This window comes from Sceloporus undulatus, chromosome 6, assembly GCF_019175285.1.
Source record: "Sceloporus undulatus isolate JIND9_A2432 ecotype Alabama chromosome 6, SceUnd_v1.1, whole genome shotgun sequence".
Taxonomy (NCBI): Eukaryota; Metazoa; Chordata; class Lepidosauria; order Squamata; family Phrynosomatidae; genus Sceloporus; species Sceloporus undulatus.
The window spans coordinates 157308168-157333591 of NC_056527.1; the positions used below are offsets into that span (position 1 = coordinate 157308168).

The following is a 25424-nucleotide window of genomic DNA, read 5'->3' on the forward strand; positions in this document are numbered from 1 at the left end:
TGCACCCATCTAGTTTTTTTTAGTGTATTTCTTAATCAGACTTGCAGATGCAGCATAGCTACCTGGAAGAAGAGTTTGAAAAAGTAATTTAGAAGGCTGCAACTCTTAGACCCCACTAGCTAGAATGGATAGTATGGGACTGTGGCAGGTGCTAGTAGATGTTGATTTTTGGAGTGGCTATATTGGCTGGAAGAATCTGGGAGCTGTAGTCTAAAAAGGTAACTTTTCTAAGTTCTGACTAGAAGCAGAAGCTTTTAAAATATTTGACAGCCATCACCCAGCTCTTTATATCATGGGCTGTTCAGACGGCCCCTGAAGAGACAGCATGAAGCTGCCTCCCTCTTTGCCAGATGGGGGCTGTGGCAACCACACGCTGCAGCCCGATCTGGCCTTTCCTTTTTGTTCTCTGGAAATGGCGCTGTAGCTGCTGGCACCGCAGCTTTATGGCACTCCTGTGGTGTTGTGTCATCTAGACGCAGTGCCAGAGGCACGCCATAAAGCTGTGTAGTGAGGTGCGTGGCATCACGCCAGCCTGGGGACAGAGTCTGGGCATGTGTTGTGTAGACACCACACCCTGGCTCTGCTCCCAGGCTGGCCAAAGATGCTAATCTGCACAGACCCTAAGATCAGCAAGATATGACTGATTTACAGTAGGTGGTCCTTCAAACTTCAGAAGAATATGTATTAAGACCACGTTCATATACCAATACTTTATTTAAAGGTTTGGAACAGATCTTTCAAAATGTATATCTTGTCCTAGTTCAGCTCATTACTGCCTTCAAATTAATGTAGATTTTAAACTAGGATCTAATAATTCCTCCCATGTAACCCTTAAAATATATAGGCATACTTCAGTTGGTGAAGCTTCTGACAAGTTCCTTTCTGTGAAGCCTTTTTTTTTCCTACCAAAAGTCCTTCCTTTTCTTCTTTGCCCTCTGTATAGTTGGAAGGTTTTTAGCAGCAACGACATTGGGTTGGTGGTAGGCTGGACAGACTCAGACTTTTGGTGTGAGGTTGCAGCAGTGTTTGTGCACTAAACAATACAATAAAACTTGGGAAGGAATAGGGTGCTATGCTAGCTGATTCTACTGTATCTCTGTATGCTTGCCTACAACAGATAAGGTAACAGCAGTTGTCTTCAGAATCCTTTAGTGAGCAACTACAAAAGAGAGAAAAGTGGAAAGCAGATTGGCATTGATCTACATGTTTGACCACCAGAAAAGAAATCACAATGGAAATGGGGGCTGGATAAGAGAAAGGAGAGAAATTGCTGGATGTATTTTGGAAGAAGTTTTCAAGTGGTCTCTAGAAGGATCAAAATATTTTTCTTTACTTATACAAGGCTTACCTGAGGCAGTGGTTTCATTTCACATATGCATTTGGTTAGTTTTGAATAAAAAGTCTGATTTTTTTTGTATGTCTGATGTAGGGACCTATTACTTTTCTTGCCATCTTATTTCTGCCTCCGATACCAAATTTTATATTAAAGCTGAAATGCCCAGAAACACATTTGTTTTATTAACTGATGCTTTCATTTGTTTTTGCTCTTCCATGCAGCTTGGTTTGTGATGTTTTTTCTGTGGGCAGGAGCTTATCGATTTTAATATCAAACTTCTGTTAACTCCCTCTGACTTGTTGGGGTAGTACACTTAAAACATCAAATCTACATGAATATTTGAATCAGAAAGTACTGACAGAAATGCTTTCTTATCCTTATTGTGAGGTTTTGCTCCCTGAAAATGCTTTTCATATGTGAAAAATGCCTTACGTACTTTTCATATGTGAAAAATGCCTCATGTACTGACTGATTTGGAAATTATTTGCCAATTTGACACAACTTGGTTGACTATCTCATCTACTTCTGTAGATCTGTAATTTAGGGGATCGATCTGACTAGTGGGTAACCTTGAAATGTATTCTCCTTCTACTTCTTTCTGAACAGATTATCTGATGTTGCTTCTTCCTAATTCCCTTTAACAGAGGAGATGGCCGCTTATCTTCGTTATGTCAGACGATTAGACTTCTTTGAGAGACCAGACTATGATTACTTACGAACAATCTTCACAGAATTATTTGAAAAGAGAGGATTCACCTTTGATTATGCCTACGACTGGGTTGGCAGGCCAATTGTAAGTTGTAGGCAAGTGACATACTTTTCTTGATCATTGCTCTGTCCATAAGATTCCTATGTCATGCCAATTATTTTGCAAGAGTTTTGATGATAAAGCGAAAACACAATTTTTGTTGTTGTTGTTGTCGATCTTTCCTGCAAAAGTAAAGGTTTGTATTTATGCCTCCAAATGTCTGTTTTTGTTTTTCTTATTGAATGACAGTGGCTTTCTAGACAAACAGTACAGTATAGGTGTGGTTACTGCTTTTGCATTGGAGATGGCAGGACACAGCTTCTCTTAGTTAGCTACAAACTGTTATAACAAATAAATTCAAACTTCCACATTAGTGAGATGGACCTTTTCCATCTGTGCTTCTGTCAACCTCACCCCCAGGTGGGGAAAATACATAGGATTAGTACAAAAAACATTTAAGTGTTCTGCATGGTGTAGTATGGGAGGAGGTCAATGGCGGGTGACACAATGAAGTACTACACTATGTGACACTAACCCTGGTGATGCCACTGCATTTTGCAACAGAATTTAAAATTATGTTTATCAAAATTAGGTACTTGCTAATCACAGGTTCTTAAAAGCTCCATTTGAATGGAAGTAATCCAGCATCTACCAACCCATTCATATAAGTCCTAAGGCATGCTAATTTTCACTATTAGCTGCGAGATGAAGAAGCTGGAAACACTGTAGGACCTGCGAATGTTTGCTTATCATTTTTGTAAAAGAAAATAAGAACTTATCTGCTTGATTTGTACTCTAAATGAGGTGCTGTAGTAAAATCAACACATATTGTTTGGGTCTCAATTTCATATTCAACTGTGTGTGTCTCTGTGTTTATTTTCTAGCCTACTCCAGTGGGGCCCATGCAGGTAGAATCTGGGCCATCTGTAACAAGAGAAATCCATCCACATAGAGATCGATCAATAGCAATTCACCGAAATCAGGTTTGTTACCATATGGGTCACCTAATCCTTGACAGGTATTGGAAATGCGGCATGTGTCCTGCAAGTCAGTGAATGATCCTACCAGTCTTAGGTCTAAATTGATACCTGTACAGAATGGATAAAAAAGTAATATAGGCTTACTCTGCATATTTTTCACTGTCTACTAACTGCTTTTAGTTTCTGTGCGAAGAATGGGAGCCATCCTGTAAAATTAATGCATAAATGAAATTCTTAACACAAATTTCTTTCCTCTGAATGAACTGACTGTGCTTTTTAAAAGAAAGCATTTCTTTGCTATGGCTCATCTCTGCTTTTCCTCCTATCTTTTTGCTATTCTGCTTGCAAATTTTGTGCAGACTTCAACAGAACGCCGAGGAGAATGGGAACCTGCTGCACCACGGCAGGCCAATGCTTTGTTTCTGACAACTCACTTGGCTTCTGAGCGGCATGGGGGATCAGTTCAGGTATTGTCCTTTCTTGTTCTGTGCAGCATTTCTATTGAAACTAGATAAGGTTGTCCAGTCTAATGGATTGATTTTCAGTCACATTATGTTTTGGCTAAAATGTATTTAGCAGATATGAAAACTTTGTGCATATGCAGAAAACCTCAGGGACACTGATTTTTTCACTTAGGCATAATGTGTCAGTGCTGGGTAAGGGTGATGTTGATGACTACCACCAATCCTTAGCAGGGGGTAGAGATGGGTCAGAAAGTGTGGAATGGGCAGGAGTGGTCAGAAAAGTCATTCTAACGCTTCTTTCCAGGAGATGCAGGGACAGCCTAGAAGGAATTTCCTGTACACAATTAAGAAAAAGAAATCAGTTGATGATAGCCACTACCAGACACTGCTACAGCAGTGATTTCTGATCGCACATTCTGAGGGAGAGGCACCAAATGCCTCACATCTTGCTGTTGGAGTAACACAATTGGGTCATCCTTTGAAGTGATTTTTTTTTAATTAATCATTTAAGTAAACCTTGTTAGTCTGTGAGATGCTATTTGATTCTGTTATTTTTTTCTGTAATACACTGTCACAATCATACCCCCCAGTGATGTGTAAATGGAACTGTTCTCTGCATTTCTGTGTAAGCATTTCAGAAGGAGAAACATTTCTGTCTTCTGATCTCTTTGGATTGTGAGCTACCTCTTGGATTGTGAGCTACCTCTTGAACACCTACACAAATCTTGTGCTGCTGATTCTTAAGCCAAGCAGTGATTTATGAGTGGCAGACTTACAGTGGATGATGGAGTTCACTTCTGTGTTGGCTTCAGTCAGTGCAGTTTGGAGTTGCAGGGAACAGAAATGTAAAAAGGACAGTTGTTTTCCAGCATTCCGCCATTTGAAACTTTTTGTGGAGACTTCAGTGGAACTGCACAGTTTGCAGTAGATTATCCCTAACTCCATACTTAATTCTATCTGAACACATTTTTTTGTCTTTTTTATTTATGGTGAATTTTTCCACAATCCTCTCAGTGTAGCTTTCACTGAATCATCTCCTCTCAATCATTTTGAATCCTCTTATTCTCAGATTAGTTCAGAGGCGTGGAAGTTATAATCCAAATTCAAGTAGTAGAACACAATCCATTTTTGATCTGTGTTCAGACTTTAAGAAACTCTTCCTCCCCCCAAAAATGCAACCTGGGTAAAAAATTACACAGTTAAATCCGCAGGTAAAAAGATGCAGAAAAAATATTTTTTAGATAGTGGAATTAAAATTTTGAGTGTATTTTTCTTGTTTCTTCTGAATGTAGTACACCATTACTGCTTTAACACAAATGGGAGTTATGTTCCATGCCACAACAGCTTTATGTTTCTGTCCTCCTCAGGTGGTAAGTTCAACCAATGGTGAGCTGAACACTGAAGAGGCAACAGGAGCACCCTCCAATTTACAACTTGCAGCACGCGCTGAGGTGGAAGTAGTGGAGGAAGCTAAGTATGTTTGCTGTGCAGACAAGCTTTTCCCTGCATCACCTATATGTGAAATGTGCTTGTTTATTTCTGCTTATCTGTGTTTGAGGCCTGTATCCGTAACCTATCAAATCCTTTAGGATTTTTGCATGATGGCCGCAGTGATGCTAGTGATAGTACAGCTTCTTTTCGCATGTGCAGCCTAAGTAGCGCTACTTCTGGCCAGAGCATGTATTGCAAAATTAGACATAAGCATTTCAGAAAATTTGCAAATGGCATGTATAGAAAAGCTTCTTGGAATTAGGGCTGTAACCTCTGGTTCTTAATGCTCTATACACATTAATTAGCTCAATTTATTTTTGTGAATGTAGACACAAGTCCTCCTTTCCCCTTCATTCTTAAAGTCCGAGACCATGTGTTTGGACTCTTACTCATTCTTGCAAAGACATTATTTTGGACTATTAATCATGTTGTAAGTAATTTTTATATTTGCCACCTAAATCATTTTTTTCATTTCTGCCATCGATCTGGTGGTACTCTGCATGATCTGTTGCCGCCACATGGGTTGTACTGTGGAGTCTTCTCCCGGTGATCAGCAGTCATCTCTTTTTCTTTATGAGGAAAGTTTGCACACACTTAATCATTATGGAAAGAAAGTTCCTCAAAAGCTTCATGGTATCAAGGCATAGCAGTTTGACTGACTTGCCTTGTGACTCTGGTGAATCTCCCCATAAAACTAATAGTACTTAGAAGTTTTCTTTTTGTTTTTGCAAGCATTGTGGTCCTTGATTCCCAGTGCTGAAAATGGCTTTAAAACATGCTTGCCAGAAAAGCTTGCAATACCTTTAATTGTGCTTCAGGTCTGATTCTGCAGCTGAGATGAAGTAATCGTTTAATACTCCATTGCCTGAGAAACAGGTTATCGATTTGCAAACATTTCTGTCATCATCACTCAGGAGAGCTTCATAGCCACCTCGAGCTTCAGAGACAGGATTTCAATGTGTTTAAATAAATAAAATTAAGAATGCTTGTGGCAAACCTAATAATTGCACTTTACTTTCGCTATTAAAGGCTTAGTCTTGACTACTCCACAGATCATGAATGTCTTTTTGTAGATTTGGCGGGCTGGGGGGTAAGTTCTTTGGATACATATTCTACTTTGTGGAGCCTGTAGATCTCCAAGCAGTTACCATAAATAAATGTTAGGCTAGCTTCCAGCAAGTTCCACTCAAGTGGGCTCTGTAAGTCATTCTAATTTGCTTGCAGTTTAATGCAGTGGGCTTTTTGCTGTGCCACTGTAGCATTAGCTAAATTAAATCAGACCATTTCTTTTGCCCATAGAATCATACTATTGAAAGAATCCAGAATGTCTTTAAAAATATTCTTCTGTGATAAGCTTCAAAGTATTGTCACAGTTGAAATGCCATCTTTGAATGTTAACATGGAAATAAATCATATTACATTCACTGAACAATACTCTTAAGAAAGCGCATTTAGGATTGCCTAGCTATGCGATTTTCATCTTGGGTGAAATTAATTTAGATATATTGATGGAATAAGGAAGGTTCTCTTCTAGTATAAAAGGTTTGTGGCTATTACTCTGTGCACTGTACTTCCTCTCAACATGTTCTTTCAAATTTAACATCTAAACCTTACCTGCTATTTCTGTGTACTGTATGTCGCAAATTTCCATATGTCTGAAGTTGCAATGACTTCAGTCAACATAACATTGTTGAAGTGAGGTGCAGCTGTACAAAGGAAATTACAGATACAGTGATCTTGCATACAAAGATGGATTTTCCTGTTCATTTTAATAGGATGAGATTATACCTAATAACTGCATAACATTGAACTGTAAGTGAATGTTTGGGATTTGTTTGGTAAGCTGGCAGGTCAAGAAATCTGTTTTTAGGTTTTACTTGACTTTATATACAACCTTTCCTCTTTCTCTTGCCCATCTCTAACTTTTACTCTTCCTTTCTTGCTCTATTACCTCCCATCCATGACTTACCTTTATTTCGTTATTTGAACATCAACATCTGGAATTCTTAAAAACCTTTGGAAATGTTGAAGTTTTGAAAATTTTCCTTTCCTGCCAATTGCTCATGCCTGCTTTGTATTGCACATTTATCTTGTTCCTAAAGCCTTCTTGCCTACTCTCCTTTCATCTTTGCATAAAGTCTTTTAAACTTTGATATCTGAAAGTGAATTTCTGTTTGAAAGTTTTACTATAGCCTGACATTTCCAATTTTTGCCTTTAAAGCCGTTTACTCTGCCCTTAATTTCATATTTGACATTGAAATAGCTCACTTGTCCAGTACCACCAGTCCTGCAATTTACTCTATTCATTCAATCCCTTCCTAGCATGTTTTCCTTTCTTGGTGTATCTTCCGTCTTTCTCTGCTTTTGTATTCTTTCCCGTGAGTTTTTAAGTACCTAAATATTTGTCTTTCCGTCCGCAAAACAGTTTCCTATGTTTTCTTACAGCTATCAATCCTTACTCCTTCACAGCAAAATTCTCTTAATAAACTGCTATGATTATTTTCACTTTTTCTTATCTAACTCACATCCCTACTTTTCTCCAGTCTTGGTTTGTGCTAGATCAGTTTCACTGGAGATTCTGCTAACCAGCATTTCCAGCATTTTGTTCTGTCCAAATAGAAGAGCTTCTACTTTATTCTTCTTGACCTGTTTGGTGTCTTTAGTGCTGTCAATTCACTGTGTCCTCTTGGAAGCACGTTTCATGACTTCCATCTTATTGCCCTTCTCAATCTTTGTTTAATTTTTTTGTCCATATTAGCAATTCACACTACCCAGAATTAAGTTATTTGCTCTGTTTGCTCTCATTTAATTTTCATAGCTTGTGCTTACTACATTTATTCTGTCTTGTTTTTTGTTAATTCTGGTAATTGGCTTCAGACTAACCTTATTCATTGATTACTTTGTTGATGTCACTTTTTGCATGCTTTGTTAAGTGTCCCAAATTAAACAACTTAGCTGCAATTGTATACACACTTACCTGGATTAAATTATGTTAAATTCAGTGGGATTTATTTCAAGTAAGCTATGTACGATTCCATTGTTGGCCAGAATAGAACTACTGACCTCTCCACCAAAACATTTGGCACTATCTTGTTACTTCTGTGTGCTGACATTTGATATTTTCTCCACCTCCCAAGCCAGGGACTTTGGATGACTCTTCTTTTTGCCTTTTAATGGTACTATTGCTTCTGTTTCTACATGAACATTAAATGTTAACAATCCTTATCAACACTGCTTTTGAATATTCCATCCTTTTTTGTTGGATAATGTTGCTGAATGTCATTCATTTTCCTAAACCTTTCTTGCATCTCTGTGTTGCCTTCTGCACCTGTGTGGCTCACGGCCCTTCTAGTTGTGACTAAAAACTCATTAGACATTAGCTCCTCTCATTTTGCTTTCCCTTCCACTTTTCCCACTGTTGTAATTCTGCCAAATCAATGGTAAGTCAGTCTTTCCCAATCCAGAACCATCCAAGTGTGCTGGATTGCAACTCCCATCATCCCACCCAGGATGGTCAGTGATGGAATGATGGGATTTGCAGTCAGATATATACTGAAAGTGCCAGGTTGGAGAAGGCTTCTGTAAGCCCTTTATGCAAGCAATGTCAGTTCTGGCTTCTCTAGCATAAGCAGTTTTATGAGTAAATCAGTTGTAATGGTGGTGCTAATAGTAGGTGTATGTTACTCTTGAATTGTGTAGGCCAAATGATATAGAGCAACTAATTCTTCCTAAATTATAAATTAATTATAGGCAAATACAGGGATATAGTCTGATGAACTGCCATGCTTCATCTAAACAGATATTTGATTCTTTGCCCTTCTTACTAGCTATTTTAGAGTTTTCTTGTAAACGTTTTGCAGCTCCTAATCCAGAACTATACAAAATGGAGGGCCTATAGATGTGTTGAACTCAAATTCCAATAACCCCTGGCTATTGACCACACTGGTTGGGACATATGAGAGAAACCTTGTTGCTCCCATCTGCCAAAGTGTCCTGGAGTATGTTCACCTTATTAAGGGAATACTCCTGTGCCCTAATACCATTGTTCTGGACTGTTGTGAAAACATTTCCAGCAACACTTCCATCATATTATCCCTCCTCCTATTTGTAGGAGGTTCAGGTGGAACCAGGTTTGAGAAGGCAAAGGGACCTGGTGTGTACCACAGATCTGCACTGCATGTTTGCATGATCAACCATGACAGGCTTCCATCTCACCTCTGAACTAATGTTTCCTTCCTTCCTTTTCTGTGTTTTTATTTGTGTTTCTTTCTTTCTCCTCACACTGTCTGTTGTAGCTGCCTGAAAATGCTCAACTTGTGGTGAGTCACTCTCTCTGGTTCAGGTACAAGGGGGAGTGAACAAGATTATGGCTGGGCAGATCAAAATGAAATTAACTGACTAGGTGGATAATTAAGTGACTAAATGACTAGGAAATTAAGTGACATTTCCTCCATAGGAAAAGGAACCAGAACTAGGGTTTAGTTGGCTTGTTTAGTATTGACACATTAAAACGATCAAACACTGGTCTTTAAGAAAAGAGGAGAGAGAGAGAGAGAGAGAGAGAGAGAGAGAGAGAAGAAAAGAAAGAGGAAAGAGTTCTAGTTTCTATACTGTAAAGCTAATACAAATATCTTGGAGCAGTTTTCTGGAAACTGAGGAGCTAAATTTTCTATGGGATTGCTCACTTTTGTTTGTTACTTGTAAAGTTCATGGCACATAGGTTTCTAAGAGCAGTGGACTTACCGCAAATTCTGAGTTTGCCATTTTATTTGCAACTCGTGATTTACTATATACTAACTGCATTTTATTAGCAGCTTTGCAGTAATTTATGTAGCTTGCATTAGTAGAACACTTCTATAGCTGGAGTTCCACACTATGAAAATTCTGAACTGGAATCCCCCAAATCTGTTGTCAGGTTCTGTTGATGAAATACAGATCCAGATAATCACTTTCCTATGTCTCCTTACATTTTTCATGATGGAGAGCAGCAATTGCTTTATAGCCCTTTAGCTTGGAAAATGAGAGATGCACTAGCCACTGGATAATTTCTTCTCTATATTGTTTATGTCCTGATCAACAATAATCTCAGATAAAATAATTAATAGTGTACCGTGCCTTTTTGCAGTCTGCAGGCTGGACTTTGCTCACCCCTAGTCTAGGGAGATACAAGAAAGGCTAACCTATTTGAAGATCACATATATGGTTGAAGGTTCTTCTGATGTTGCACTTCCCTTAATGACCATTGTCATTATCAGGACTTGTGTCATTTTCATTTCTCTAGCTTACATGTGTGGTTTGATTTGCAGTTGTTCTCTCAAGCACTCTAGATTGTTTTATCCTGTCTTATATTCACTCCGGGAACCCTGCTAGGACCAGCATAAGCGAACAAGCCATTTTCTATGCTACAGAAATTAAGGGACACAACTAAGTAGCTGTGGAAAGAGAAAGATTTTCTTTTTCACTGGGTTCACGATTGTAATTAGGGTTAGTATTTGGTCACATGCATGCAGTCCCAGGAGTGCTTAACATCTAGAACTAGTGAATCACTAGCAGTCTCAAATGATCTTGTTGAAGAATGTAGATTTTTTAAAAATATACCTTTATTCAAAATATACAACAACTACAAACTAACAGACATAATACCAAGAAAAAACAAACAAGACAAAATATTATCATCTAAAAAATAACACAACATAAATAATTCTTAATCTTAACCTTACATATATCTTCACCCTTACCATAATTTAAAATGATTATATCATGTGCTATCAAATAAAAACAGCTTCCACAATCTCATACAGAATCAAACCAAAGAAACAGTCATCCTCTACACTCATGTCTTCATATCCATTTGTCATCATTCTTACATTCCTTATTTCCTTTTCCTTCAACTTACCTCCTCTATCTTTCTTCCTACTTCATCCTTCTCTCATTACTATACCCATTTTCTTTTCATTTGTTTATACCCTTCCTCTTCTCTATCTATCAAACATCCTCTTCATCTTCTGCAACTTATCCTAACTTTCCATCACTTCCTGCATCCCTACTTTGGCCATCTTGCTTTCATCAGTTGTTCTTTACATGAGACCTGGCTCCCTAATATAATCCAAGCTATGATACTCCTACCTGATAACTTTTTCCCCCAAAGGAGAATGTAGATTTTAAATAATCATCTTGTAATGGTGTCTTCTCCTTTGAAAGACAAAACAAATCAATACATGTTTTCCCGTACTCAAAAATGCATGTGTGTAATAGATCACTGAGTCTTAAAGTGTGAAAACCAGGGCTGTTTTGTTGGCAGTGTCCACTAGCTGAACTACCTTTCATTTTATACTTTATATTTTGGAGGGCATTTCATCCTTTGGTCATATTTTGGTAACACTTATTAGTTTGTCTATTTTTGTGTGGGAGAAGGCAAGTAGTTCCTAGCTAGCTAGTTCCCAGCCAGTATAGGACAGCCTTTCCCCCAATGTGGTGCTGTACAGGTGGGCTGAACTTGTAAATCTGGTCGTTTCACCCAGCATAGAGTAGTATTTCAGCATATCTAGAGAGTACAATGTTGAGGGAAAACTGGTGTAGGGCTTTATAACTAAAAACAGTACTTTGAACTGTGTCCAACAGCAAGCTAGAGCAGCCTTTCTCAACCTTTTTACCCTGGGAGAACCCTTCAAGTAATTTTCAAGTTTCAAGGAACCCCTGCATAAAAATTATTATATCTACACCTCAAAAAGCAAAATGTTTCTCCCAGTCACAACCTCTTGCAAAATCCTGGTAGAGAAACCCTGAACTAAAGGCCACTAATATTTGTTAGTGGAAGCACATGAAGTGGATTTATGCTGTTTTGCACCATTCAACATTACTTACCCAGTACTGTACTTGCATGTGTGTGTATACAAAATTGTGACTTGTATTAAGAACTCTGCTTTCTACCACAATTGGTGTATTAATTCACATCCTTTGTGTATGTATGCATCAAAACTTACATGTGTGCACATATAATGACACAGCTGTGTTTTTTTTTAGAGAGGGCAAGCTGCATTATTCAAAACCCGAATATAGTTAATTTTTACTCAGTAGAACTTACGGTGCCATTTTCACTACGTAACAACTGATTCACATAGACACATTTTGAAGTTCAAAATTCAGGTGACGCCTAGTCATTAATTTATTATTTATTATTAATTTCCAGGATTTATATCCTGCCTTTCTCCCACAGATTTGAAGGTATTGTCACTGTGTTAAATCTCAGGTTAACATCATTCTTGAAAAATGACATTTATGACATAGTTAATCTGGCAGGATTAGAATGTTCTGATTTTCACAAGGCTGTTTTATCATATTTTGGGATGGGATAGTCATCTTGAGGCAACGTTTCAATGTAAAAATGGACATACTGTATTCATGTTATGCATAGGAAACCATCTTTAGAACAGTTACTGCTGTTGTCACAGGAGTTTTTGTGGGGGGGGGGAGTATAAATAGAAAGACTAAGTATGGGAAGCTGGGTGTGTTAAATAGTATCTTGTGTGTTCCATCATTCTTTGTGATTCTCTGTGTTTCTGCTTCATTTCATAGAGAATTCATTTCATAGAGGAAGGACACCCAGTATGTTCTCCAGGCTTCTCATAAGAGACTGTTTTGTCTGGTTCTGTCAACTATCCAGCATGTGTCATCTTTAATGGAAGCCCATCTGTGCAGCTTGTTGCCCCTAGTTTCATGCATGCCTTTCTCAGGTTTTACAGATCATCTTCCTTTTCACCTCTTGTCTATTTGATCATCAATTAAAATATATAATATAAAAATCTAGATATGTTACTTTTCTGTTTTGTTGTAGAGTTCTTTTTCTCTGAGTTCTTCAGCACTTACCATATCATGTGATCAATAATAATAATAATAATAATAATAATAATAATAATAATAATTTTTATCCCACCTCTCCAGATTGATCGAGGCAGCTTACAATGTGAATAAAAATACATAGTAAAGAATTAAATAAGTACAGAATAAAACCCATTATCCCTCCCTCCAACATAATAACTTAAAATTCCCTATAACAATACAATAATAAAATTATATCCAACAATAAAAAACGACAGCAGAACGATGGGAAGCCGGGGGTATTCTATATGGGGTCCATATTAAAGGAGGCCAAGTTAATCAGGGAAGGCTTGAGATCCATCTTGACAGTCTTTTTAAAGCAAGATTGGTGATGTTCCGGATCTCTTCCGACAAGCCATTCCATAGTTTGGGAGCGGCATATGAGAAGGCCCTCCAGGGGGTCTTTATTGGCTTCAGTAAGTTCTTCCCAAAGGACCTAAGTGTGTGGGGTGGATTATACAGAAGAAAGCGATCCTGCAAGTAGGTTGGGCTTTATAGGTCATTACAAACACCTTGTACTGTGCTTGGAAACTAATAGGCAGCCAGTGAAGAGATTTCAATATAGGTGTTATATGGTCACCTCTACCTGTCCTGGTGACAAGCCTGGCTGCCATATTTTGAACCAATTGAAGTTTCCGGACTAGGTACAAGGGTAGCCCCATGTAGAGCGCATTACAGAAGTTGAGTCATGAGGTTACTAGTGCATGTGCCACTGTTTCCAGGTCCCTCAGTTCCAGGAAGGAACTCAGCTGGCGTATCAGTCGAAACTGATAACAAGCACTCCTGACCGTCACATTTACTTGATTTGACATCCGGAGCGATGAATCTAGGAGCACTCCCATGCTGCACACACAGTCCTTTAAGGAGAGTGTGACCCTGTCCAGGACTGGTTGACTTACCCCTATACCTGGGTGAGGGGTCCCGACAGCAAGTCCCTCCATCTTGTCTGGATTCAGTTTCAGTCTGTTTTTCCTCATCCGGTCCATTAACACTTCAAGGCATTCATTGAGAGGAGAGATGCAATCCTTGGTCAGAGTTGTCGTCCGAGGCATGTAGAGGTATATCAGGGTGTTATCAGCATACTGATAACACCCTGCCCCATATTGACACATCCCATTTAAAAAATAAGTAGTCAAGGGTACAAGTATTACTGTTGAACACTGGGTGACAAGTAATTTGGTATGTTAAATAAAGGGTGTTGAAATTGGGTTAGATAAATACTACTGACTTATGAACTGGAAGAGCCACATATACAAGGATTCATTTGTCCTTATTACCCAAACCCTCTTGTAGGGCTATGAGTCTTCCTCGTTCACAGAGAGCTGTAGTTAGATCTGTCCCTGCCTTATGCAGGGCTTACCATACTTGTAAAGGGTATCAAATTTTGACAGTACCTACATGATAATTCTAGTTGCACCTACTCTACTTTCCTCTGCAGCTGTAATGGAAGATGCTCACTTCTGTGAGGCGGGGAGACATGTAGCTTGGAAGAGGCACTTTCTTGGGTTACAGCTGTCAGGAATCTGCAACCAACAATCTTCAGATTTCATAACTGGTCATGATGGCTGGTGGAATCTGGGAGCTGGGGTCAAGGAAGAAAAATTTCCAAGCTTTATGTAATCTGTCTATTCTGATTATATACCATATTTCTGAAATTTTATTGACTGTTATTTTAAACAGTTGTGTATTGATAATATCTCAGTGCAACACAGCTGGCTCTCTAGCTCTTCCTACTCTCGCTTTCCCCCTCTTGCATAATGGCACCAGGAGAGTAGCCTCTTGTTTTGCATGGGCTCTTCATTGTGAGCTCTTCTGCAAAAACATAAAGGTAAGGCATGGTAACATGGCAAAGGTTTCTCCCTGTATTCCAGCAGTTAAGGCTTCTGTTCATATGTCTTTGCTTCATTGTGCTTGGATGACTAATATTTTTTCCTTCAATTGGTAGAAGAGAGAGTGTGGTGACAGTAATGGTGCTGAGACACTTTTTGAAAGCTGAGGCTATGGAATATTTTTACCAAATACAGATAGATCAGTTTAGAAGGCAAGTCACATACAAAAGTGAAGAGGGGGAAACCCCTGAAGGGCCTAAGAGGTCTAAATTAGGTGATATCCTTCCTATCACAAATAAAAGGAAATATGTCAGGGAGGGGCTAATAAGCCATTAAAAAAGCTCTTTCAGACACCTTTGATTAAAACATTTTATTTCTCTTAACAGACTTTTAATCTTGTTTTTGAATTGATGATATACCAGCTTCTTTATATATGTACATTTTGGGAGAGACATTGACAAAAAGCCAGTTTATGTTAAATATAAGATCAGACAATCGAACAATTTGAAATCAGTTAACAGATTTAGTTTTTTCAGAGTTGGGAATACAGCACATTTTGTTTGACAGTAGTATTCCTAGAATTGTACTTCATATGTTTTGAAAATTCCAGATAAGGGCAACCTACACTTCTATTAGGGCTGGACCTTCATCCCGACATGTTCTTGTTTTACATAATTCTCCTATACTCCTTTTTAAAATCTCTTTCGTATTTGTTGGCATTCATGGTGGCTTTCGTCTGCTTGTGCTATGTGTGTCCATCTTTTCTAGCCGCATTGTATATGAAGAATTATCTTTATGGTTCTGATGTATCCTAGCAGTCAAACACAGTATCAGTTTGAAATTATCCTATTTGTCTAGAAGAGGCCTTGTTAGCTTCTTGTACAGTTAATGCCTCATCTCTGTAAATTGTGCCATTCTTTCAGCGTACTCCTTCTGGGGGTGGCCTTTTGGAGTTTAAGCCTTTCTGATGGAAGCTGTAATGTTCATGTTGCAGTTGGTGCATAAATGTAGTTGTGGAAATGTTAACAAAGCCAGAGGCTAGAATTAGTCCTAGTAACACTCTTTCAACCTGCTCTTGAAAAAAAACCTGCATGAAGCCCTGGAGTGTTGTGGCTTTTCCAAAGGCACTTTGTTCATCAGTTTTTGCAGGAGAGGGGTGGGCATGGGGAGCATGTTCATTGGGTGTTCTTGAGTGTGAAGATGTTGGGCCCATCCTGTACGCTTTGGAAAGAGGGGGCTTGCTAGAGGCCCCAGATACTCTGTATTGATTTACTGTGTTCTTTGTGCTCCAGGTGCTGCTGCTTCTATAAGAGGAAAAGGAAGAAGTCTTCCCAGCGCCAGAAATGACAGGTGTCTCCTTGAAATCTTTGGGGGACTTTGTTTACCTGCTGTTCCTGCCACGTCTTATTGAATGGGGCTTCTCTTGGGGAGAGGACAAGAAACAAGGGACATTTTAAAACCAAAAAAGAGAGAGCGAGAGAGAGAGAGAGGAAGGGGGGGATTCCAAAATAAACATTCAGGTGGATTTCCTAAATGTTCTCTGTTGCTCACTACACGTCTGAGGCTCCTTTTGAAAGTGGGACTGCATCCTCTCAGGCACTGGTTGCCCTTGTTGGAAGGATGGCTGGCTACCTTCCTTCCTTTCTGTACAACAGTTCAACAAAGGGAGCATTCCTGGTGAATGTGCTTTGTTCCCGCTCCCTTTCTCTTTTTTTTCTCAGTATGCTTCCCTGCCACCAGCTGTGAAGAGCTTTTTGAACTGTAGACTCAAGGTGGTGGTGGAGAGGATGGTCTTGTGAGGGTCCAGTTCCTCTTCCTCCAAATGGCTTAGTTTTCAGCTGCACTGTCAGCATAGACCTGATCCTTCTTGAATTGCACTCCACCAAATTCCATGATAGTAAGCCAACAGCAAGAGAATTGCAATCTACTCTTCCAGTTGCCTTGATTTACTGGTTTTTGTGATGTCACCCTTCTCAGAATGATTATGGAGAAGTGTCAGTTCTAAAGTGTCAGTTCTTGTTGTTGCACTTTTAATTATTTTTTAACATTATGTATGCATATGCTGTATGTGTGGGTGTTTTCTTGTGGGTGTGACTGATGCCAGCACACATGTTCAGCCTGTGTTTTGAGTGCAAAGCCTTCTTCTGATTATCTTTCTGCCACTTTGGAATCCCCTTGGACTACTCTGAGGCTTTTAGAGCCCACTGTTGGTTGTGCACTGAAGCTTACTTGAATTTTCAGCTGCCATTTCCAGCTATCAGTGGACATCCTTCCCCCACCCCATGTGTTTTTCCCCCCATGGTGCCTAACCTATCTTGATTGGAACTGGAAGTTTTTTCTGCTAGCAGGTGAGAGAGAAGTCAGCTGGGCTGAACTCTGGGCAAGTCATAGAAATGCAAACTAGACTACCATAAGAGGAAATGAAGAGAATGAGACATTTCAACCATTTAAAGGGAGCAAAGTTACTCTGTCAGGGAGAGGACACTGCTACTGCCTTAGATGTCATCTGTAACCAGATCATCCAGAGTTTCTCAGACCATCTGTACAGAATGGAAGAGCCCATGGCTTCCATCAGAGCAGCTCTTTTGTATATTACCTGCACTTCTTTCAGCTAGCAGTCAGGGCTGTGTAGTAATGTGCCCCACATTCCCATTTCCCCCAAAATGGGAGTACCCACTTTGAATACACTCAGTCTTGTATTTCAAGGCATAGTTTGTGAATTTCTTCAGCGCTTTATTGGTTATCTCTTGAAATAAATGCTGGCAATTTAAGGAATTTGACCCCATAGGCCTGGACTTGGATGTGTGCTATCTGCATCTTCTCAGGCACTTTCTGGAGTAGAAAGTAAATGGTTTGTTCTCAGAGCTTCTGGTTTTGCCTTGTAAAACTTTCTATCCTATGGCTCATAAAAGGTAGCACAAAACTTGAATTTGGTTGTTACTGCATCTGCCTCTTTGGAAAGGGAACTGTCTCCACGATTGCAGCATTCTGGCTTATAGAGGAAGGGAGTGAGTGCTTCTTGCCTGAATGAAGCATCTGTTTGGGTGGGTCAGGGCAAGGAACTCCTCTACAGTGATAGGTTTTTTTTTCCTTTCCAATTTCAAATATTCATTCAACAGTTATAAAACTCTACTTAATCCAAAAGCATTGTCTAAATATAAAGGAAGTTGCCACTGTTGAGTTACGGACTGTTTTTCTGTCTCCAGTCCTTGAGCCAAATCATATTCTTGCCTTTTGCTCATGACCTGTCTTTCCTAGAGCCGTGTAATTCCATTCTTTGAGTTCTGCCAGTTGCATATTCCCTACATTTGGGATGCAATTTAGAAGCATGAAGTCTCTTTCACTTCAGTCATTGATAAGAGTGACTAGTTTTTCTCCTTTGCAACGTATTCATCTTAATTATTATCTATCAATTTCAGTGTTTCTCATGTGACTTCTAAAACGAACCTCACTTTCCTCTCTTTCCATGGGAAAACATAATTGATTTCTCAGGTGGAGGAGATGCATGAATTGATGTTTCCAGCTTTGATAAGTATGGCAGCATCTTAACTTCTCTTTCCTAATTCCCATAAACTACTTAGCACTCATTCCAAAATAGTAAAACTCCACTCGCCACAATAATCTGTTCCTCTTCCATCAAGGAACAACTTGGAGTTTGCCATCCTGGAAAGCTATATTTTAAACAAAAGCCTTGTCTTGAAAAAATAAAGTGACCCCCCCTTTCCCTTTAGAATTATTTTTGAGAGCATGCAAGTAAATTTATAGTTTAAAAGGTTTTGTTTTTGGGCCATTTTTTCATTGTTCAAGGGATCAAATTTTTTATGAATGAGGTTTTTAAAAAATGCTTATGTTCATAGGGAAAATAAAAGCATGTACTGAAGACGGGCTAATAAACAGGCTGATGCTCTTCTGAAAGCAAATACATGAGAAAAATGAATTGCTGTGGTGCTCCATCTAGATCAGAGGTGGAAATAATGCTATCTTCCAGATATTGCTGGAGCGCAACTCTCAAGATTAATCACTATTGGTTGTTCTGGTTAATGTTGATGGGAGTTGCAGCGCAACTGCGTTTGGAGGGCTATATTATTCTTACTTCCTCTTCTGGTTTTTTTAGATCCACTGGATTAGTTGTGCTCTTGAAAGGAATAGAGAAATCAGCTTAATCTAGGCTTCCCTCCTGTCCCACAAATTAGTATTTCAGCTGATGGATAGCTGCATGACAGTGGGGAATGTGTGCAAAAATTCTGCGTCCATTTCTTAAAGAAGGCCTTCCACTTGTTCAGTGCTTCCTTTATAAGAGTTTTAGCATGAGAGCTGGTTTCCCTGAAATTACCAGCATTAACCTGAAGGTTCTTGGAGTTATTGTGATCTTTCTCTGAAATGTAGTGATCCATTCAAAGAACAGTAAGCTATAAAATTGCTTCCTTCTCCTCCTTGCTTTACAGCATAAAGTTAGCTTTTTTGAACAGAACACTGCAGCCAATCATCTTCTTTTCTTAGTTCATATGAGTGCCAATGTTGGCAAGACAAAGCAAGCATCATTACCAGTTGTTTTGAAGCTTAATTTGGGGAAGCCAGAAGTAAAATTAAGCAGTTTGTATGCCTTCACTACAGTTTTGTGTGTCTTCTCAGATATTATAGGCCAAAACTGCTAAATAAGTCCAGTCATCAAGAGTCCTGTGTTCTCTGCTAACTGGACCTTTTATGTGTCCTGTTTTGATGGGAAGGAAGTATCAGCATGTTGATGTTCCTGCTAAATACAAAGATGGCTCGAACAAGGTATTTAAAGATGGATCTTCCAAGACCATCATCCTCTTTTATCACTTGGAGAGGTAGATGCTGTACTTGGGCCAGGAGTCCCTTTTGCAGATCATTCATGTTCTTGAATTTTAAATTATTCTTCTCAATAACATGATCATAACTTTGCCATTGTTGTTACCTTTTGAGGAATGTGAGAGATCTGAGTTGCTAATAATCTCCTTAATCTCTACAAGTAGCTCCAGTGTAAAGTCAGCTAAACACGTGTACGTAAGTTCGACTTGCCACTGCCAGAATTAAGGTATTCTTAAATGTTTGGTTGTTGGTTTGAAAACCTTTCTCTTCTTCCATTATTCACTGTTAATTTTACTTTAAAAACATCATCATCATGAGCTGGTTTTCAAAGTTCCTCCACCAAAAAGCATCATTTTAAAATTTGCCTTAGGGGCTTTCCAACCCCCCCCCAAAGGGACGGGCTAGAGGTGCCCAATTTCCCTCCGGAGGGACGCCGCAGCAGCCAAACTGTGTGGCGTCCCTCTGGACCAAAAAGAACCTGGAAAAACTGGATTCCTTTTGGCGCATGGGGATGATGTCATCAGTGTGCCATTGGTGCACTGTGACGTGTCCACTACGTGCCCAAAGGTGTGGATGCGGCATCATACTTGCATCATGCACACGTGCCACGTATGGACGGCACCACAAAGATGGCACCGTCCATACATGCTAGGGTTCTGGAGCGTGTGGATGCTATGCGCTCTGGAACCCTAAAATTGGCCTGAGGTTTGCACTTCCCACCCGTCTGTCTCGGGCCTAACTCACTCTTGCTGTAATCATAAACATGACTTAAATGGTCCATGAATTACAATAACTTCAGAGGTGGAGGAACACATTTGTATTGCCCCTTCTTCATGAATAGAACATTTAGCACATGGTCTACAAATCTGTGTCGTCAGAGGTTTTGTGAATGATGTCTTGTTGGGGAGGAGAAACGGAATATGTCATTCCTCTGAGTGTATATAATTTGAAGACAGTGATGGAAGTGAACGTCTAGATGCACACCTCCTTATAAATATGAAGCCATAGTCCCTGCTTTGTCAAAATATTACTAAAGTTTCAAGAGGGAACAAATGGTACCTTTTATGCCTCATTGCGTATCAGTCCTTGAAGGGAAATAGCAAATCCTTTGCTTGGAGTGCTAATTTTCCATTAGTTTTTAGTCCTGGTAACTGACAAAAATGAAAGTGCTTCCCTTTTTTCTTTTTCATTTGGTGCGTCTAGACGTTGGCATGTTGTCTAGAAGTTACAGGGCTGAAGATTGTCAGTGTAATTTGCCTTGTCAGGTATTTGTAGTATGCATTTCTCAGAAAGCGAATGGAATGGAATTGATTTCTTAAATTTCCCCTAATATTTTTTTAACTGTAGATGAAGTGTAAAGGGGACTATTGTCATATTAAAATGATAGGAACCACCATTTCCTATATGAAAGCCTGGGAATGGGAGGACAGAAAGGGAAATCTTCCAGTATCTGTATGCAACAGGCCTTGCTCTGAGGAGGAGTAAGTAGAAGTGTCTCTGGATGCCAACCTTCTAACAGTGAAGAATCCCCCGTCTCTGACCAGGATACCTTCTCCTCAGCTTCATATTGCAGTAGAAATCTGAACTTCAGCAACTCATAGGGATGTCATTCTGAGATGCTACTTAGAATATTGCTGCACCTATGAAGTGTGTGGTTTCCAAGAAGGACTGAGACGCTCAAACTGAGCAGGTAGCTGTAACCTAGATTCCCGTGCCTGTTGTGAATTTAGTATGCCCTCCCAGGGAAATGGCAGGGGCATGCCGTTCAGCCTATCTCATTCATTTAAGACTGTCTCAGGAAAATGAGTGCTTTCCCCCCGCCCCTAAATACATGCTTTTCTAAACTGCGTAACTGCTGCATGGTGTAGGCACAACCCTGTGGAATTTGGAATAGGTCGTATTCTCCAGTTAGAAAAGCAATTTTGCAGTGATGGAGGGTATCTTTGCAATCACCAAGCGGAGAGGAAAATTACCAGTGTGGGGGCATGTGGGCCATACCAAAAAATGCATCTTTCCCCAAAAAAGGGAAATCGCAGTTAAGTGGCTTGTTCCCATTGGAAACCTTGTGGTGTATAATTTATTATGTCTGTTTCTTTAATGTAGGCCTTTTGTGCTTTTCAAAATGGGATGACTGGGATAATGAGTGCAACTCTTGTTACTGTAAAGGAAAAAAAAATCAGCTGTGAATTTTTTTTAAGTATTGTGTGCACATGTCTAATTCTTGTTGAAATGCCTTTTGATTTTTTTAAAGAAATGTTTTATTTTTAACATGTAATGCAATGTTTAATTCACATCATCCTGGCACTGCTCTTGGAGCTTCGGCAGTGAACATGCAACATTGTATTTTTAACATGAATGTCAATTTCAAATGCATTTGAAATGGTTCGACCAGGATAAGGGCTTACAAAATACCATGCGCAGGAGGCACTCTCTTCTGGCACGGGTTGGATTTCAATTTGCCAGGAACTGGGTCCTGCTACTGATCTTTCTGATGTGCCTGTTTTAATGGGACATTGCAAGAAAAGTTGTGTACCTTATACACCCTTCCCCTATTTGCACCCTTTTAATGTAAAATAAACATCAACTTTGCTCTGTTCATGTCTGTCCTTGTTATTTTTGCTTGTGAGTCTATTTCACTGTCAAACAAGTCTGAAAATACGGTCAATATGTTCTGTCTGAAGATGCTGCACACACATTCCCTTGATACCAGGAAAGGTAGCATGCCCATTTTAATGTGTAAAGGCAGGGAGAGCAGACCCCACATATCAGCATCTGCCCATGTCCTGTACTAGAGGTAAGAGTGAACAGGTTTAGAGAACCCAAAGTGGGAGTAAATGGGGAGGAAACCCTTTCAAATATCGCATTTACCCTCCTATTAATTGGTACACATTGATATCACCTGTGACACCTCACTTATGTGATTGTAAACTTAGGGGCTCGACAGACGGGTGGGTAGCTGCCCATCTTTGCCCCGCATTGTTGCCACAGCAACCAAATGGTGTAACGATGCGCTCCCTCTCAGGAGCAAAAAGAAGCTGCGAAAAGCAACTTCTTGGAAGGGGTGAGATTGGTGTGCTGGTGTAGATGGGGGCGAGCATCCTCGCGTATTAGGGCTACTGGGCAATGTAAATGCTCAGCCTCATCTAGCCCTAGTTTGTGGTGAGGACGCCGCCAAGTGCGTGTCTGTGCCAGGCCTACATTTCTCAACTGGCCCTTTTACTTTTCACTTTCTCATATTTCTGATGTAGACCACCATAGAACCATGAGCATGCCCAATCTTGTCTGACTTTTAAGGAAAGCAGGGTCAGACTTGGATGGTATTTGGATGGGAGAGCATCTGGGATGTCTACATATTCTTGGAGATGAGTCATGCCTGAAACCCTGGAGAGCCACTGCCATTGAACTGACAAGACTGGGCTAGATAAACTTATGGTTTGACTCGGTACAAGTCAGCTTATGTCCCTAGCTGTGGCTCAGAGCATGCCAAAGTAAGTTTAAATATCTCACAACTGCATAAGTATGCTTTATACCTGAGCATTTATTATCACTCCGTAGTGCACCTGAAAAAAATAGCTTCATACCTCTTACCAAGCCTCATAAAATCTAAAAGGTGAAGTCAAATGCTTTCGCAGCCAGCCTCCATAGATTTTGGTAGGTTTTTCAGGCTTTGTGGCCGTGTTCTGGAAGAGTTTATGCCTGATGTTTCGCTCTGAAGATGCCAGCCACAGATGCTGGCGAAACGTCACAAAGAAACTCTTCCAGAACACAGGCAAGTAGATTTGTGTGGGTTTTTCAGGCTAAGTCTTAAAGGTGCTGCTGCATTCCTTTTCTTCCCTCACCCTCCTTCCTTCCTTCTCTCTATGCCTCAAGAGACTAACAGGGCTACTATATCTATGTGGAATCTGGTGTCAGTCCTGTGCTCAAAAAATAAAACTCATTTGACACAAAAGAAGCTTTATTGAGGAACTTGAACAGAATGCATCCATTAACACATTTTTGCAAAGTCTGAAACGAAAAGGAACTATCCCAACTACTTAACTCTCCCAACCAACCTCAGATCCCAAGCGAAAGCCACTAAAAGCGGAGGTTGCCATAGAGAGGGACCATTTCTGTTTATACTCCCCTTTCCCCCCAGACAGTCATAGAATCATAGAGTTGGAAGAGACCGCAAGGGCCATCCAGTCCAACCCCATTCTGCCATGCAGGAAATCCAAATCAAAGCATCCCCGACAGATGGCCATTCAGCCTCTGTTTAAAGATCTCCAAGGAGGGAGACTCCACCATTCTCCAAGGGAGTGTGTTCCACTGTCGAACAGCCCTTACTGTCAGGAGGTTCCTCCTAATGTTGAGGCGGAATCTCTTTTCCTGGAGCTTGCATCCATTGCTCCATGTTCTGTTCTCTGGAGCAGCAGAAAACAAGCTTGCTCCCGCCTCAATATGACATCCCTTCAAGTATTTAAACAGGGCTATCATATCACCTCTTAACCTTCTCCAGGCTAAACATACTCAACGCCCTAAGGTGTTCCTTGTAGGGCATGGTTTCCAGACCCTTCACCATTTTAGCCGCCCTCCTTTGGACACAAGGCTCCAGTCTTTCAATGTCCTTTTTGAATTGTTTTGCCCAGAACTGGACACAGTATTCCAGGTGGGTCCTGACCAAAGCAGAATAGACTGGCACTATGACTTCCCTTGATCTAGACACTATACTTCTATTGATGCAGCCTAGAATCGCATTAGCCTTTTTAGCTGCCGCATCACACTGTTGACTCATGTTCAACTTGTGCTCTATCTGGACTCCCAGATGCCTTTCAGACGTAGTTTTCATTCAGCCAGGTGTCCCCCATAATCCTATATCTGTGCATTTCATTTTTCTGCCCTAAGTGCAGTACCTTACATTTAAATTTACATTTACATTGACCTAACTTTGAAGACCTGGTTTCCCAGGCTTCACTCTCAGCCAGAGCTTGAAGTAATGCTGATAACCAGGCTACAGCTGTTGTTATTACTATCACTATTACTGTTACTATTAGATGTGCACAGCGCAGTACATACAAACAATACAACAGATGAGAGTAAAGAGTAAACCTGCCCATTGCATACAGTCTAAGAAATAATGGCATGTTAGGCATAAATAATACATAATACAGGAAAGGGTTCAATGATGTAAAGCAGGCTCCGCTCTGGGCCCACAACAAACTCCAACTCCCAGCATTCCTATAGCCTTTGAGCCAGAAAAGGAGTTAAAGCGGTGCCAAATCGGGTTATTTCTCCAGTGTGGACGCAGCCTAATTGCCAGGACCCAGGAGGAGGCGCCTTGATGGAAGGCCTGCGCGCGCATCGAGGCATTACCCCTAAGAACTACGACTCCCAGCGTGCCACAGCCCCGAGAAGATGACGCTGACGACGTCGAGATCTCGCGAGAGGCGCGCACACCCCGCCCCCTCCGACGTGCCGCCCGCCTCATTCATTTGGCTCCCAGGCTGAAGAGGAGGAGGAGGAGGGAAGGCAATCTCGCGAACCAGAAGCTTGAGCCCTTTGGCTCGCCGTCGGAGGGAGGGCGGCCATCTTGGGTGTGCGGCCTTCGCCGGCTAGAGGCCTCTATTCTCTCGGCGCGGCTGTGAGGGAGTCATGTCGGCGGAGGGCGCGGAGCTCGCCTCGGCCGAGGAGCAGAAGGTGAGGAACAGGAGAAGGAGGCCGGGAAGGGGCAGCGCGAGGGGCGGAAGAACCCAGGCGGAGGCCGCCCCCTTTGGGCCTGGGGTACAGGGGGAATTCCTGGCCCAAAGGGAGGTGTTACTGGCCCAGTACGCTCCTCTAGGTTTCCCTATGGGCAAGCATTCCCCTGCGTATCCCTATGGGCAAGCATTT

The 25424-nt window shown here is 40.6% G+C and overlaps 2 protein-coding genes across 8 annotated transcripts in view; both read left to right on the forward strand.

Moving 5' to 3' along the window:
- CSNK1G1 (casein kinase 1 gamma 1) overlaps positions 1-22155 on the forward strand; it is a 47330-nt gene extending 25175 nt beyond the window's left edge. For 4 of the 7 annotated variants that reach the window (XM_042472828.1, XM_042472827.1, XM_042472830.1 and 1 more), the window contains exons 9-13: positions 1981-2129; positions 2969-3067; positions 3424-3531; positions 4896-5002; positions 16019-22155. In XM_042472828.1, coding sequence (XP_042328762.1) covers positions 1981-2129; positions 2969-3067; positions 3424-3531; positions 4896-5002; positions 16019-16073 — 518 coding nt within the window. In that variant the 3' untranslated portion in view covers positions 16074-22155. Of the gene's footprint in view, positions 1-1980; positions 2130-2968; positions 3068-3423; positions 3532-4895; positions 5003-5837; positions 9584-12594; positions 12832-16018 lie in introns of those variants that run through there. The other 3 variants (XM_042472832.1, XM_042472831.1, XM_042472833.1) reach the window with 3 other exon arrangements.
- Positions 22156-25040: 2885 nt separating this feature from the next.
- Positions 25041-25424, forward strand: part of ARPP19 (cAMP regulated phosphoprotein 19) — an 8065-nt gene continuing 7681 nt past the window's right edge. The window contains exon 1 of the mRNA XM_042475984.1: positions 25041-25232. Coding sequence (XP_042331918.1) covers positions 25188-25232 — 45 coding nt within the window. The 5' untranslated portion in view covers positions 25041-25187. The remainder of the gene's footprint in view (positions 25233-25424) is intronic.